Source organism: Varanus komodoensis, unplaced genomic scaffold, assembly GCF_004798865.1.
Source record: "Varanus komodoensis strain SLA01 unplaced genomic scaffold, ASM479886v1 scaffold11, whole genome shotgun sequence".
In the NCBI taxonomy this organism is placed as follows: Eukaryota; Metazoa; Chordata; class Lepidosauria; order Squamata; family Varanidae; genus Varanus; species Varanus komodoensis.
Window position 1 is genome coordinate 20312526 of NW_025335317.1, and position 17506 is coordinate 20330031.

Sequence of the window (17506 nt, forward strand, 5' to 3'; positions counted from 1 at the left end):
TCCACAGGGGTCTTTTGGTTTTTTGGTTTTTATGCTTTCGAGGTCCCCTGTGGTGCCCCTATGGCCATGATGAAATCTGAGGCTGAGATTTCTTTGGTGCTCTCCGTAGAGTTCATGTTGCTTTGACTGTGTGCTGACTGAAGTTGTTGCACTGGCCAGAAAGAAGGTTTTCAAAAAATGCTGTTTGGAGCAGATTTCCAATAGATTTGGGTAGCACAAGTGAAACACTTACAATTAAATATGGATCTGTTCCTAATGTTCATAACTTTCTAATAATATGGGGACTGTAAAAAAAATTTTCCCTTTAAAGCTACAGGATGGAATCCTTTGCTAAGTAAATGTCATCTTCTAAATATGCAATTTTCAGCATTTCACATTCTGTGAAATCTGATTATGACTTACCAAATTACTTTTCTGGATTATCTATTGATATGATGAGATCTGAAATCTCATATTCAATAGAGGGTGAGCTGGAATGCATGAAAAAAGACATTATCTACTGTGTCTTGCTCTATACTCTTTAATTTCCCTAGGAATTTGTTTCTGAAAGAAATTCTGCAGAGAGTTTCTTTTCTGAACAGCAAGGAGAGAAGCTTTTAATGATGAGGTATGGGGGGTGTGGGTGGGTGTGTTACCTATGTGGTTTCTATTGCAGTTCAGTTGATTAGATTATGATGATGGTGATGATTTATCATTTCATTGCATTTATTGTCATTCCATTGCAAGGAAATTAAAGTGGCTTACATATCCTCATCTATTCCATTTTATCCTCATAACAACTATCCTGTGCGGTAGGTTGTGCTAAGGGACTGTGACTGGAGAATATCTCCCAGTGAGCTCCATGGCTGAGTGGGGACTAGAACCCAGATCTCCTGAGTCTAACTACCACACCACTCTGGCTCACAAGATACCAACTTTATTATATCAAATGGTGTTCAGTGTGCTGGAGGCCATTTCTCTTAAAATGTATCTTTCTGTCTGCTTATGTCATATCTTCCTAATAGACAGTAGTTCTTAGCAAAAGAATGAATTTACCCATTGTTTCTCTTTTCTTTGATCTCTCTCCCCAGGTTATAGTGTGCTTCTTTGAATCATGACTGGCTTTTCTCTTCTTTCTGTGTTCCAGCTCTTGATCCTTGCTCTGCCTATATCAGTCTGAATGAACCCTGGAGGAACACAGAATACCAGTTCAACGATTCTGTGGATGAACCGGAGTGTGACAGCCGTGTCGATGGAGAATGGTACCGCTTCACTGCGATGGCTGGGGATGCCATGCCCACCTTCTGTATCCCGGAGAACCACTGTGGTACCCACGCCCCGATCTGGCTGAATGGCAGCCACCCTCAGGAGTCAGATGGCATTGTCCAAAGGCAGGCCTGTGCAACCTTCAATGGAAACTGCTGCCTCTGGAACACAACGATCCAGGTCAAGGCATGCCCAGGAGGCTATTACGTCTACCGCTTAACCAAGCCCAGGGCCTGCTACCATGCCTACTGTGGGCGTAAGTGACCCCAGCAAAACTCTCTGCTTGTTTGTGATGCTTCTTGAGCAAAGCGTATGAGGAGGGCTTTGTGAATGGAAACACACGATCAGGGGTTTGCATACACAGCATATTCTTGGCTGGACCATTCTAGACTTCAAATGGAAGTTCCCATATTTGAATGAGTCCCCATGTTGTTGTAATTGTGATTTCCATAAGATGCCTGTCCTAGCCCTCTCTCTCCAAGATGCTCTGTTCTTCTGGGCATGAGCCCTTCTCCCTGGCATGTGCATTTGGGTTAAATGGGAGGCTGCCTTATGCCAAGTGAGACCATCTAGCCCAGTACAGATGACAGGGACTGGATTTGCAGCTCCTCTCCAGGAGTTTTCACCAACCCGTCCTGGGGATGCTGGGTACTGTGAGAGCATCTGCCTGCAAAGCAAGCATTCTCTCACTGGCTGCGGCTTCTTCTAAACAAAGGGATGTTTGGCTTTTTGGTGCAGAGGCACTTTCAAAGATGTGATCCCTACTGTCTGTAATGTACTGCTCTGCAAAGTAGCACGGCCATCGAAACATTCCCACCTCCCTTGTGGGATCAGCTCAGAACTAGATGAGACCTCAGAGGGAGAGGAGGACCTTGTTGCAGAGCCTAGAAAATAGATTCAAGAAGTGATGGATGTTGACGCCCCTCGTATCACCTAGGAAGAGTCACTGTTCCTTGGGTTCACACAACTGGCCCAGATCCAGTAAGGTCAACACTCCACCATTCTGGTGCCTTCCAGATGTTTTGGGCTTCAGCTTCCATCTGCCCTAGCCAGCATGGCCAACAGTCAGGAGTGCTCTGGTCCAAAACATCTGGAAGTCATCAGACTGAGGAAGAGTGGCCAAGATCTACCTCAGAAGGTGTGTCAGAAATCTGAGAAGAGCGCTGCCCGTTTGAGGGCATGAAGAAGGAAGCCAGATTCCCCAAGTGCTCCAGAGAGTGTCTGGCCAGGAAGGGGAAGAGCAGCTGTTGCACTGCTCCACTGGGGTCTAGCCAGAGCTGAGGTGGCACTTTTCCCTGTCCCGCTTCATAGAGCAGTCTGTTGCTGGACAGCCCTCCTGCTATTCCGAACACCTTGACTGTAGGCCATGCGTCCTCGACTACGGCCCAGGGGCTGGATCGGGCCCGCCATGCCCATCTGGACCCGCCGAGCATGGCTGCTGCTGCCTATCTCGCCCCGCGCACGGGGAGGCAGCGGTTTGCTCCCTCAGAGAAAACAATCCCCAAGCAGCAAGCCGCTGCCTCGTGCGCCCGCCTCTTGACGTGGGCCCACCCCGCCTCGCCCCCCCTCGCCGCATGCGCCCACCCGCCCACCCCTCGCCTCACCACCCACCCTGCCCCCACGCACTGCCGGCACCACCCTTCCGGCCCAACCCATCGCTGGCAGCTTCAACTGGCCCCCTGGTGGAAAAGTTCACGGACCCTTGCCTTAGACCTTGTAAGCTCCTCAGCTTCTCCGGGTGTGCCAGATTTTGAACACACAGGATGGGCAGTGTGACGAGAAGTCCTAGATCCGCTTTCTTCAGCCCAGGGCATGGGAGTGGGCGTCCACTACATCTGGTGGGGTATCAAGTTAACAAAGGCTGGTTGTGATTGGGTGGTTCAGTTCTGAAAATTATGAATACCTCAGTGTTGCCAATAGCACTGTCAGTCCCATCAAGCTGTTAGAAAAGCTCATGGTGTCTCTGCCAGCACCTGCAAACGAGTAGAAATGCGTTCTTGTGTTTGTCACATTGGTAAACTACAGTGACAAGAATATACTCTCAATTTCAAAATGGCGCCATTTCCCCATATTTGCGTTCCCATGTGCACATAAACAGCACTTTTAATGTATGGAAATGAACAAGAAAATCTCCAGTGGATTGCTGAGTTCGCAGTGGGGAATATTCATATCTGACTCACTGCCCCCAGAAACCAAATCTTAAAAAGGATAGAGAAAATCATGTCCTGACTTCCTCAAGAAATTTCCAGTCCAGTTCTGTATCTCTAGGCAATTTAGTTAATAGCTTCCAGTTGCACTGCTCATTGGTATAAAAGATTAATCTTTATGGTAATCCAATTCTCCTGGAAAACAGTTCTCTCATATAAACGGTAATCAGCCAGGAGGGTGGGGAGGGCTCGCTTGAAGTTTCCCCTTTTGCTGAGGGGCACATGGGGGGGGGGCACTGAGGTTGAACTCACACCCCTTCTGACAAAGCAGCCCCCACCCCACATTTGGCCCACTCTCTCACAAGCTTCCAGGGAGTGGCCACATCCCTCCCTGTAAGGAAAGCAGTGGGATTGCAAGATGGGTCGATAAGCCTGCTTGCTCACTTGCTTGCATGTTTGCTAGCTGTTAGCTGATTGGTAAATTTTCTGTTTCACAATGACACCTTGTTTAATTTGGCAAGATTTTCTAAGCTGCTGCATGTGTAGGATACATAAATATGTTTTCCTTTTTGAGAACGCCTTCAAGTGCTGCACTTCAGGGAAAGAGAAGAACCTATGTATGGAGCTTTTGCCAATCTGATGCCCTTCAGATGCATTGCACTGCATGGCTGGGGATAATGGGAGTCATCATCTAAGTCATGAGGGGAGCACCCAGCTGGGAAAGGCTGCCATATAAGATCATTGGGGTCCAAAGGCCGCAGGCTGTTGGAGACCAAATCCCGGGCAAGATGAGTGCATGTCATAGCTTGGGGGCAGCATAATTGAAAGGTAACAGTGCCCCCAAATAGGCTTGGCCTGCCGGTCTTACTACCTGGACAGGTTCATGATGAGACAGGCATTGAGCCATTTAGTGCTTTAGTGTGTGTGGAGAGCAAAGAGCCCTACAATTCGCAGCATCCATCAACAGAAGGCAAGTTGCTCAGGGCTGACCAGCTTTTCACTATTAAGCCACCTCAGTCTTTGATAGCCTTACAGCTCAGGGAGTTTCCGCTGGTACAGCTTTGCAAATCAAAACTGGCACCTCCAGGTGTTCATCATGTGGCAACCGTGAGGAGAAAGTGGATGGGCAGCTGCTGAAGGCTTGAGTCTCTGGCCCTGCTTCTCCCCCACTTCCCAAACGGGGGGGGGGGGTGTCTGAGGTTAAAGATTTGTTTATGTTAAAGCTGACCAGCTTGAGTGGCTTTGTGGTACAAACAGGACTATTGCAGAAGTCAACAACAAAAGGAAGAAGCAGAGTTAGAATACAAGCCCTTAAGGAAATGCAAATTAATTATAAGTTCTCAACTGAATACCTCCCCTCCCTTCCAAATTGAAAAGAGCAAAATGCCCTTTTCAAGGTGGGTCCTTCAAGGTGGGTCCTCCCACTTAAGGGCTAACATGGACCATTAGAGGTTTCTCAGCTACTCACCCTCTTAACCTGATGTTGTTCCCTTGGATCAGTATCAGTTTGCTCACTAGCCTTTCCCACAGAATTGGAAACTGACAGAGATGGCACTGCTTCTCTTTGTGTCCACTGGTTGTGGCAGTTCAGTGGAGATTGTGGCCTCCCAGCTTCATCTTCCTCCCCCTTTGAAAACTCTCTTATGGGGAAGTGGGCCCAACCCAGGCAAGGGGGGAGAAGCTGAGTTTCTGAGCAGGGGTCTGATTGAGGGGTTCTTGCACAAGGACTCTCAAAAAACTGCTCTGGCAGTCCTTCACGAGATCCACAGAGTCCTTTCTCTGTGAGCTTTAAGAAGCACCATTAAAATATAGTATTTCTAATCACCCAGCTATTTGGGCTGCCTTAAATTTTGTGGTTTGTGTGTAACTTGTTCTTTGCTCCTGTTCATTCTTCTTGAATTACTGATTTTACCATATTTCACTCTGGTCTCCCTCAGGGAGTAAACCTTGGTTATTTTGTCAATCAGTCAGTCAGTCAGTCAGTCAATAATCATTTCACTTGCTGGAGCAGGAGGCCCTAGTCTAATCGGAATGAAAGTCAGAACTGTTATTTGTAACATGTCTCTTTATAAACTTGTGTTACGTATTACAGAACGATACAAATTATAACAATGCAAAGCTATTGCAGTATTATTATATAAATGCACCATGTGTCACTGTAATGAATATTCGGGGGTGGGGATCAATATAAATGTCTAAAAACAGTTTTAAGGATGGAAACCACAAACACCTGATGCACCAGATTCACCTCCCAAAATTCCTAGTAAAGCTTCATAGGTAGACTCTATTGTGATAACACATGATTAAGCTCTGTACTGAGATGGGCTATCAGAAGATCCCTGATGCATCAAGATAAGCCCCACTCCTGGGAGAAGGACTATCTTAACAGGTAGGGCATTTTCTGATACCCCATCTCAGTATACAGCTGAATCATGCATTCAAGAAGTTTCGGATTTCAGCCCTCACAGGGCTGGGCCAGCCTGGCCAATGGTTGGGAATGCTGGAGATTGCAGCTGAAAACCTCCAAAGAGCAGCAGGTTGGGAGAGCCACTTTGGGAGCGATGCTCCAAGGCAGAGGTCCTTTCCAGACCTGTGGGCTGAGGTCTTCTAACCAGGGTTGCCAGGGATCAGCATGCTCACCATGGGGCCAGAGGATGCATGGGCCAGCTTTGCTGAATGCCCAAATAGAAAGCTTCGCATACCACTTCTAATCCCATGGATCTCACCAGAAGGTGTTGCTCCTGTACATCCTCATCTCTTCATGTCTACTCAGAAGTTAGTCCTATTGAGTACCATGGGTCCTAGGCCCAGCTAAGTGGTACAGGACTGCAGCCTCCGAGGCACCGTAGACAGCACAATCAATGGGTTCCATTCAGTGTTAATTCCCATGACTCTGATTTAAGTGCTTTGGATACATCTCCATGATGAATTGGGTAAAGTCAGGGTGAGCATGATTTAAACATGAGCTGATGGAGGAGAGATACGGAATCCTCCCCTCCACCAGTCGTCCTTTCCTCCTCCTCCCCCCCACCCATATATTCTCCTCCTCAGCAATGTTTCTCCTGGCAAAGGTTGATTCCAGTCTTGGAGCTCATTTGGAGAGAAGTTGTTCAAGAGAAGCAATTCCAAAAGGCAGGGTGACTAAGAGCTGGGAATCCTTCCCTCCTATTCCTCTTAGTAAGCATTGGAGGGTGAACTGATTTGAACACAGAGCCCTACCATGACTGCATCACATCTTGACTTTAGTCTACATTCTGTGAACTTAACTGAGGATGGGGAAGGTGGTCGCTGCACTTCCTTAACAAACCTTCTTGGTCATTCTGCAGATTTCTATGACATTTGTGACGTGGTTGATTGCCGGGGGTCCTGTTTGGATGTGGAAGATTGCACGTGCTCTTTGGGAACAATACTGGGACCAGATGGACAGTCCTGCCTTGGTAAGCAAAGACTGAGAGAGAGCATGCAAGTGACACATGGAAATACCAGGTGGGGATGTGAGAACGAGTTACTTAGGGCATGCCTGTCGAGCGAGATTACTCAGGTGACCAGCCAATGGGGACTCACCGATTTAGTGAAATCAGTTGTGTCTGCATGTTGCGGACTGGCAGGTGTCCTTCATTTGCAAGCAGTCCAGTGCAGAATACACAGGCCAGATCCTGCCAGCTGCACCTGGACTCACTGTGGATTCCTCTGACACCTCTACTAGCCATCGTTGACCTCCATGACCTGAGTGTGCTCGAAGCACCCCCAGCACAGCCGTTTCTGCAGGGCACTCATCTGTGGTGTGGTGTTGGTGAACTTCCCCGTGAGGCTGGCTGGCTCACCCACTGGGCAGCAGGAAACGGCCCCCCAGCAGAGGAGGCGGCGGGGTGGTAGGGCAGCCGTGGCAGCCCCCCAAGCCTTCCCGCCTGACCCTTCCCTGGCCAGTACCATCCTCCAAGCTTGGTCCCCTGGCCACGGATCAGGGCCACCTTGCCTAGGCCCAGTGCATCACAGAGAGGATCTCTTGCATTGTATCCGCTACTGTTCGTTATGTTGTGAACCTAGGGGGAAAAATTGACTAGCACTCTACCTGTCTTTAATGCCTACTCTGATCCCGAGAAGTAAATGTTTTTGTTGCCAGATGCTGATACGCACGTGTCTTATCGAGTCTATCTTTTTGCTCTTGCAGCTAAAAAGACAAGGGCTAGGGAGGCTTTGAAGGGGACGCTGTCCTAAATCACACCTGGTCCGTCTTTTAGTCTTACGTTTTAATACATTTGATTTACGGTTTTATTTGTTAGTTCAATGTTTTAGCTTGTTAACTTGTAATGGCCTATGGCTAAATGCAATAGACTGACTGACTGACTGGCATAGTCCCCTGACTGAGACAGTAAGCCGAGAGGCAGTCAGCCAAGCTACACTCTCCTAAGATGGCAGGTGCTTGGCTTTACCAAGGTCATCCCTGCCTTTGAAGGGCTGCTGGTCTGGTTGGAAGATCAAGCGCCATCAGAAGCAAGAGCTGCAGGGGCCTTTGAGTTGCCCACCCCCAGCTTGCACCTGGCCAGCCGCCTGAGCAGGCAGGCACGCAGGCAGGCCAGCTTTCCGTTTCCTTAGCCATGGCACAGCGTGTTGTCTTGTAGCCATGCTTGCTTGAGCAACCCCTCAATCCCTTATTTAATATGGGATGAGCAGGCAAGACACTGGGGTTCAGAGGACTCCTCTCAGGTGTGCAGGGTGTTTATGGGAAAATCTTACCTGTAGCCTGGCCCCATCATCTGCACATGAGAAGGGGTTCTACACCACATGAGCCAATCCATGTCATAAATACCCACTAGGTGAGGTAGGATCCTGGCCCATCAGGAGCTGCTCTACATACAAGCGTAGAGATTGTTTAGTTTGGTATTGTCGCATCTATTGTCCACCTTTCCATCTTGTAAGAAACACAGGGTAGCTCATCTGGTCCTCTACCTTTCCACTTTCTCCTCACAAGAACCCTGAGAAGTGGGTTGGGCTGAGAGCCGGAGAATGGCCCAAAGCCCCCCAGTGATCTCCAAGTGGGAATTTGTACCTGGATACCCCAAGTCCCTCCCGATTCCATTTTAGCTCAAGATATACTGTGGCAAACCCCTATCTAGCTTAGAGCTTTCCTGTGAATCATTTTGAATGGACTTGACAAAGATAAACCAAATTAGGAGACTCTGAAAAGCCTTCATTGAATGGTGTGACCAGCCAAAGAAGAACAGTTGTCAGAACTGACCGCAGCCTTTTGTTTTACAATGTGTTCTCAGCTTTCTGTCCAGAAGTTGGTGGTTTTATTTGTTTTGGTCCCCCTTGCATCTCCATTCTGACATTAGTTTTGCTGAGTTCTTGGTTGCCTGATGTTTCAACATATATTCTCAACACTTGGCACTACAAGAAAAAGTCATCCAGGTGCTCTCAGGTGTGTTGTGCCATGTGAAGGATGAGTGGGCAATTCTGGAAGGTCCAGGGATCATTCCTCCTCCTCCTGCCCCTCATGGACCCCCAGTGCAGACTGCACTTCCCCGCTGCTTCCAAATTGGTGCCAAATCTCAGCAGTGGTTCAGCAACATTTTCCATTTAAAACAACGCCTGTGGGGAGGTGCATTTGTTGCAATGTAAAATCAAAGTCCTGGAAATCAGGGGCAAGGGGGAGTGCAACTTTGCATCAGGCCATGGCCTAGTTTATGGAGAAAATGTCTCAGTGCAGGCCATGTACGTTGGCAGATACATGGCCAATGCGGACTAGGAATGGTGGAATATCAGCCAGATATTGGAAAGCCCCAGGCTGGGAAGGCTGCTCCCATAAAGCCCTCTTTGTTCACGCCAAAGCAAGCCAAGATGGCACAATAACACTTACGTGCCCGTGTTTGTATGTGGCATACACTAGTGCATGACGTGGTGAAAAGAAACCTATTTTTCTGGTATAAAAAAAGTGATTTAGGCTGCATGAATGGAAGCACTGGTTTGCACGTGGCAGGATCTTGCCACGAGCCACAGGCTAAATCATGGATGTGCGGATCTTGTTTCTCTACAGATGAAAATGAATGTGACAGAAATAATGGAGGCTGCAGTGAGCTCTGCGTGAACCTGAAGAATTCCTACCGCTGTGAATGTGGCGTTGGGCGTGTTCTGGGGAAGGATGGAAAGAGCTGTGAAGGTGAGTGAGGGAACAGCTGAGGAGAGCCAGTGTAGTTAAGCGTGCTGAGCTGGGACTCGGAGTTCTGGGTTTCAGCCTCCGCTTTGCCACAAAGGTCACAGGGAGATTTTGGACCGGTCACTGCTTCTCAGCCTAACCATCCTAACAGGGTTGTTGTTGTGAGGCTGAAATGGAAAAGAGGAAAACTGGAAGCTGCTTTGGGTTCCTAGCTGGAGAAAGGAAGATTGGGATATAAATGTAATATAACAATAGTAATAGCAACTCATTTAGGGTAACTGCCTGAAATTAGGCAATGCGTACTTTACTTCAGTGCTGAACTTTAAGGTCCACCTCCAGCAGCAACTGGATAGGTTAATGTTCACATAGTCAAAAACATTCCACTCCAGCTATCAGTGCCTGTACTTATAAGGTTGTACTTACAAGAAGAAAAAGCACTTAGTGGCTAAATATTTTGACAGCCACTGTTTTTTTCCTTCTCAACCTGTAAGCAAATGAGGAGGTTTGTCCAGTTCCCACCATGCATGGCCAGCAGATCAAAAGGTGTGCCATTGTGATGTAGAAACACAGAAACAGAAACTGAACAAGTCAGAATGGGCCTCCCAGGCCATCTAGTCTGCCCCCCTGGCTCCAGCCGGCTCTGCTCATGGCATGCCCACCATGTGCTAGGGCAGAAGAGCTGAATCTCAGGCCTGAGGACCAAACTTGACCATAAAGGAGACCCACTCCCCTTCTCCTGGCCCCACCCCTTCCCCAGCTGCAAATCATTCAGTGGTTTCTCAGTTTTGCCAACTTTTCCTATTCAAAAAGGCTAACATGACTCCCCCAGGACTTACCTACTGGCAGAAAATGCACCAAGCTTAAATATAATGCCACATCTCGTATTTTAGCTTTGCACCATACTCTTTAGCCTTACGTCCCTTTGCTTTCATCTCTGCCCACCACCGGAATGCAGCATCCTGCAGGATTCTTCAAAGTGGAATTTGGACCTCAGGTTTAAACAGATTCAACACGCTTGTTTGAGTGCATACATCTTCTTGCTTTTTAAGAAGCGAGTGAACCTGACAGTGACATAAATGTGGACTAACTAAGAGGACCTAGAGCAGTGATGGCGAACCTTTTAGAAACCAAGTGCCCAAACTGCAACCCAAAACCCACTTATTTGTCGCAAAGCGCCAACACTACAATAAAACCTGAAAACGGAGGTTTTAGTTAGGGTTAGGATTAAAGTTAGGGCCCTTATGTATGCTGTTATCTGATGCTCAGCTGCTGGGGCGATGTGGGGGCAATTTGGTTCACGTGCTGACAGAGAGGTTTCTGCATGCCTGCTGTGGCACGCATGCCATAGGTTCGCCACCACTGACCTAACCCTATCCTGGTGTACACCCCTAACCCTAATATTGGGCATATGTTCCATTGAAAAGAGGATGATTTTGAAAAAGCCTTCCTTGAGTAGCATTTATTTATTTATTTATTTATATCCTGCCTTTTTCCTACAAAGGGCACAAGGCAGCTTACATCCTTCTCCTCCTCCATCTTATCCCCTCAACAACAACCCTGTGAGGTAGGTTGGGCTGAGAGTCTGTGACTGGCCCAGAGTCACCCAGTTGGCTCCATGGCTGAGTGGGGACTAGAACCCAGATCGTCTGAGTCCCCGTCCCATGCTCTTAACCACGACACCACACTGGCTCTCCTCTCCTTTTTCTGCACTGCTCATCATTTCTGCCCATTCTGAATACATTCCAACCATCAAAATCATGCCAGGACACCTCATTTTCCTAACCCTAACTCTTCCCTGGTGCACACCCCTAACCCTGATATAGGGGGAAAGTTCCATTGAAAAGAGGACGATTTCGAAAAAGCCACCCTTGAGTAGCTTTTTCTGCACAGCTCATCATTTCTGCCCATTCTAAACACATTCTAACCATCAAAACCATGCCAGGACACCTGGTTTTTCTTACCCTAACCCAGTGATGGTGAACCTTTTAGTGACCGAGTGCCCAGACTGCAACCCAGAACCCACTTATTTATCACGAAGTGCCAACACAGCAATAAAACCTGAAAACTGAGGTTTTAGTTTAGAAGAAACACCTCACAGCCAGTCCAAGCAAATATATATCTATTCTTGGCAGTGCACTGTCCGGCCATGCAAAAGCTCGGACGAGTCGCAGCTAATGAGTCACGGCTCGTGATGTCACCACCTGGCACCACTACTCCTTTCCAAGCATGCGCATGGCCCCTCTGTGAGCTGTTAGCTGATGCTTGGCTGCTGGGGCGATGCTGGGGCGACTTGGCTCACGTGCCGACAGAGAGGGCTCTGCATGCTTGCTGTGGCACGTGTGCCAGAGGTTCACCACCACTGACCTAGAGCATTGCTTCAGAGCTGTGCATTGTTAAATCCTTCTCCTGTAGAATGCCAAATGCGGCTCAAGTTAGATGTGATGTTCAATGCATCTTGGCACTGAATTTCAGGGTTTTCTAAAGCTGGACTGCATCAGATGCGGAGGGGAGATTTAAGCTTTTCCTTCCCTGATATGACTCTGGGCAAACCCCTCCACTAGTTGCATTGAGAGGAAATGCGCCAGCCTGCTCCTGTTTCAAGGAATGGAGCAGGACAGGAAAGGGTTAAATATCTCCTCCTTGCTCTGTAATGTATTATTTTACAGTTTGTTTAAATGTATGAAAGCTGTAAAGTTCGCAGTTTTAAAAATGTGCACATTCAGTAAAATGACATCATGTCTAGCCTCTCTGGATTTGCCTTAGCAGGGAAGGCTGGCAACTCCCATCTCAGTCGGGCTCCTTGTGCATTGCAGCTTTCATGTTGAGCTTTGCAGCAGCTTCATGGTGCCAATCTTCTTTCAGAGAAGAGTTCAGCACCATGGATAGTTCCCGTGCAGCTCAAACTGCTGCCACTGCAACAGATGACTAGACTCTCCTGCCCCTCAGGTATGAGCCACTGGTGGTCCTTTACACCATCTGGTACTCATCCATCCTAAATATTCAAATCCCTGTTTAGTCTGTCATGGGACTAGTACTTCTGCCTGATTTCTGGCCATTTCAACCTTCTTGTTTTTACTAGAAAGAGTCATTGCTTCTTTCTCTGCAGGTCGTACCTGCTATATAGATAGTTTTAAAACTGCAGTAGTAGATGACATTTTTCATGTGTATAATGCTCTCCTGGGAATTTATTGAACAATATACAATCACGTTTGTCGGTTTCATATTTACTGATATGCCATGCGGTTTATGAACCATTCCAAGAAATATATTATTCATTTTGTAGCCACCCTGGCATCTATTGCACAACCACAAAACCCTTGAAGAATATAATGCATTTTGAGCCTTATAATCTCAGAGTGATGGGATTTTGAAGCATATCATGGGACCACTAACTTATATCTCAATTCAGTTGGTGGAAATCCATCTATCTTAACAAAATGAAGTTTTTAAAACCATACCTGGGAATTTTCCATTCTTTCTTTTTACTTTTCACCATTTCAATTACTCTTAAATTAGAAGTACAACTACCAGGATCACAGCTGTTGATGTTTCTCCAAACCTTATTTTTGTACAATAGAAAGTACTGAAACTGTCAGAAAGTTTGACTGAAAATCTCTACCTAAATCGCCTCCATAAATACACCGGAGCTTAAAAGACCAGTTCATCCCTCAAAGGGTGAGAAACTCTCCAAGTGACAGGGAGATCCTCAAAGATGAATCTGTGTTTACAGCAAAGTTTGTGATGTTGAGACTTTTCTCTTCTTAGCCATTCCCATATGCTGTCTTAACTGTATGCTTAAACACACAATTTGGGAAACACCCATAAGGGTCTGCAACTTTATAGGATGACACCTGCTTTACATGTAGAAAGCTCCAGGTGTGCTCTTCAAGTAAGCCTGGAAAACTTCTGCCTGAAACCCAGGCAGTCAATGTCAGTGTTGCCAGTCAAAGTCAACAAAGCCACTTCCCAAGTTTCAGATTTTTAAAAAAGCATCAAAAGCTTCTTTAAAGTTTATGTCATCTCCTAACACTACTAGCAGACTAAGAACAGCTTTAGAAACAGATATAACATTGATTTAAAGAAAGCAGGGCATAAATTCTTCGCGCATCCTGCTCTTCAAGACTGTCAGAACATTCACCTGGGATGCTCTCCTGTACGGGCCTCATGAAATAAAGGAGAGCAGCTCAAAAGCATGAGCTGCAGGCTACTTGTTCATTTCAGGGAGGCTTACGAAGGAGAACTAAGTAAATGTGTGCTATATTTACTTAGTATAAATGTGTACTATATGGAAGCATACAATATAGCACTGCTGTGTTTGGTTTAATCCCCCTCTTGCCCTCCTATTGTGACCTGTTTGGGCACAGAGCAGTGTTCTGCCAGTGACCTGGTTCACACATCATACTAAGCTGCAGTGGGTTGTTATGGTGGGTGGTTCATCCCTCATGGGTTGTTTTCCAGGCAAGCCTCATGGAAAACCCATGGATTACAGTAGAAACGTTTAGGGAGGTTGTACTTAGTGTGGCATTTTTTTAGTGCCCAAACCTGCCAGGGTGACTTCATCATGGCTGGAAAGGAGCCAGTGAGAGCAGCAAAAATCTCCTGCCACGCCTCACAATCTTCCTAGTGCCACTACCACCCTCCATTTTCTCTAGAAAAGACCATTGGTGGGGGGGGGGGGTATCCTGGCTGCATTCACAATGTTTAAAAAATTGTGGGGGGTTGGTCCTGGTGTGCAGGAGACAATGTCTTCTAGAAGGAAATTTGGATTTATTTATTTTCGATTTATATCCTGCCTTTTTTTCCCGTTAGTTTTCCTTCTCCACCTTTAGAGCTGCGCAATTCCCCCCTCTGTTTTATTGCTCTGCCTTAAAATTCGCATGATTTCCCTGTCCATGTTACTGCTTTGCCATGACAATTGCAAATGTGTAACAATCCTACTTCCTGCATGTCTAATAGCTCGCATAGGAGACCAGTGGAGGGAAGCCTTAAGCATGAAGAGTGGCATCGCTTCTTGGCCTTTTGGCTAAGATCAAGTGAAGCATGAAGGGAAGAGGCCTGAAGGTGGCCAGCAGCTGCAGCAGAGGGTTGGCCTTAGGTGTGGGGGTTCTTCCTTGAGCAGAATTTGAAGCAGTTTCTTTTATGTTGTTCACTAGGGAGGGAAGCAGCAATGTGTACAAGCCACCAGAGAAAAAAAATGCTAATGCATTTCTGCATTCGTAAAGGCTCAGAAACATTAATAACTTTGGCAATTTGATGCAGCCGGGAAGAGGTGGTTCCCTCGCTAGGCAGAAACCCAGTGAGCCGGCTGCAGAAAATGAGGATTTCTGCCAAGAAGACCTGTGGGAACTGTGCTGGCAGCAACCGAGAAGGAGAACCAACCCTTGGCATGCTGCCAAGCAGGCAATCCTCCATTGGGCTTCAAGGAACAACCCAGAAGCCATGGCTTATTCTCAGGGTGGTTTAGTGTGACGTGCAAACTGGCCAGATTCTCAGGCAGCTCCTTTACTAGGTTGAACAAAGCTTTAGCTGTACCTGCCATTTATTCTACTTATTTCTATTCTAGAAATTGAAGGATGCCACAACAACAATGGCGGATGCAGCCATACTTGTGTCACGGTGAGAGACACCTACCGGTGTGAGTGCCCACGTGGCCTTGTCTTGTCAGAGGACGACCACACCTGCCAAGGTAGGACAAGAAGGGTGTCCGGTGGCAAGCTGCACTTTGTGGCTGGTCCAGGAGAATGTTGCTGCGGAACAGATGCAGCTTGTGCCTATTCTTTTTCTCGCCTGTTAGAGCTGAAGTTCATTTTGAAGAAGACCCTCTCAAATGCCGGTGTCACTCATAAATTAGCTTTTTTCTACTGATCAACCCACTCATTCTAGCCACCTGGCATGGAGGAAGATCTCAGCTGGGTCCTGACTGTGGTCCCCTCTCCTTCTTTTGGCTTGGTGCTTCTCCTAGAGTCCCTTTTCCATATAAGCCAGGGATTTCCCAACATGCTACCATCACTCCCAAGCTGCCATTTGGATGAGCGGGAGACAAACTTAGTATTCCACATTCCCCTCTCACCGCAACAGGCTGGGCTGCCTCTGCAGTAGATTCCCACCGTCTGCCAGGGGCAATTGCTGGTTTGTCCTGCAGCAAGTCCCTTCTGCAAAGCTGATCGGCAGGACACATGCCCCATTTGCCTGATAGGTGAATCAGCCCTGCAGTCAAAGCTGCTTCGACTTGGGCTGAGGATCTAGAGTAGAATGGGAAGAATCAAACACTTTTGTTCAAAAGGACTGCATATCAAGGAACAGGAGTTGCTTTTTGAGCAAATCAAATGTATGGCTGCACATACAATGCTTTAGGTGGCGAAAGGGCAAAACGAACTTACCCAGATTACTACTATTTTAAACCCATGCTAAGAACACAGGAGTAAGGAGGGCAGCAGCACTTACAAATGGCATCCCAGATCTGAAGCCTACTCACAAGTAAACAGGTCTCCTACCTGCAAGAGCAAATGCAAAACATTTGCAGTACCTTGATTCTTTGCATGATATTTAAATCTAAGTTTCCATTGAGAACCTATTTCACTGCTGAGCCAGTGAATAAGCCCTGGGGTTTCTCACCTCTGGTTTAGGGAGGCAACCTGATACCCTCCAGATGCTTTAGTCTATAGTTCCCATGATGCCCAGCACTCCCAAACATCTGGTTCATGCCAGATTGCCCTTACTTCAGCAGTAATTTATGGGGGATACAAAATGTACAATCTGCCTTCAACTGCATAACTGCAGCTTTTATTAATTCTAATTAGCTGCAGGGTGACAGGGTAGTTAACAATGCCAACAGTTACCCTGAGCACTTTTCATGCATCCTATTAATGCTGCACTTCAGAGTCTGGCTGTAAATTGGTAATAAACATTAGCTCCCTTCAGTCACATTCAGCATAAACCATCCAGCTGTAAAAATTGCTTGCATTTTAGAAAGCACCGTAAGATCGTTTCATACCTGGAATAGCTGCAGAGCTCTCACCAGAAAGACCCAAACAAGCAGGCAGAAAAGCCATGGCCAGTAGGGTGTTCTTTCCTGAAAAGCAACAGAGAAAAACAGAGCGGGGAAGTTTAAAGACAGCTTGTCCTTGGCAACTAATACCGAGAATAAATGGTTCATACTGGGAAAAGGAGATATGAAAGGGTGCATTGCAGCAGTGAAATAACTGAAGGGGGATTTGCCAGAGAGAGAACCTTCCAAAGGAGATGTGATAGTTGCCAACATCTAACAAACCACGTTTGAACAGACAGTTGTGGGGGTCTGAGTGGAAGTGCCAAGGGGCCGTTGGGAGAGGAACTCTAGCCATCTCCTGGGACCCATCTTTCCTCCCCCCCCCCCACCAGAATCCCTTAAAGGAGAGGACAGGGAGGTCCTGGGACCGGCGGTGGGGTAGCAAGCTCTGGATGAGGGATGCGTGAACGCCTTCCTCTGCACACCTCCACTTGCCTCAAATGCACAAGCTTTCACTGTGGCTCGCAACAGGGTGGGGGAAGAGAGGCCTGGACAATAACATAATTCATTATGTGCTTTTGCTTCCCTTAAAATATTGCTTTGGAGAAGAAAAGCCTATTTTTTCTGAGCTGGCTTTGCTTGATTAATGCAAGACAGGCACCCAAATTGGGATCCAAACAGCAGAACAGCACCAGGCATGCCCATTTATCAAGGAGTTCATTGAGCGACTTAATAAATGTCCTAAATCAGGCCTATGAGCTGATCAATTCATCTATGCAAAGTTATCTGTTGTCAGGAATGACTGGAAATGGTTCCCAAATTGTGCCTCCCAGACGTGAAAGCAACGTTTGTCTTCTTCTTGCTCCTTCCCCCTCCGCCCCAGTTTGTTCTCTGCTATTTGGACCACATTGATTCCTTCTCTCTCTTTTGTACCCTCCCGAGCAGGAATGAAAAGCTCACTTTTTCCTT

General features: G+C 47.1%; 1 protein-coding gene across 2 annotated transcripts in view; it reads left to right on the forward strand.

Annotated features, from left to right (window-relative positions):
• Nucleotides 1-17506, forward strand: part of OIT3 (oncoprotein induced transcript 3) — a 39881-nt gene that overhangs the window by 4257 nt on the left and 18118 nt on the right. The window contains exons 2-5 of one of the 2 annotated variants that reach the window (XM_044420538.1): nucleotides 1127-1501; nucleotides 6719-6829; nucleotides 9430-9552; nucleotides 15113-15235. In XM_044420538.1, the coding sequence (XP_044276473.1) occupies nucleotides 1127-1501; nucleotides 6719-6829; nucleotides 9430-9552; nucleotides 15113-15235 (732 nt within the window). The remainder of the gene's footprint in view (nucleotides 1-1126; nucleotides 1502-6718; nucleotides 6830-9429; nucleotides 9553-15112; nucleotides 15236-17506) is intronic. The other variant, XM_044420539.1, reaches the window with a different exon arrangement.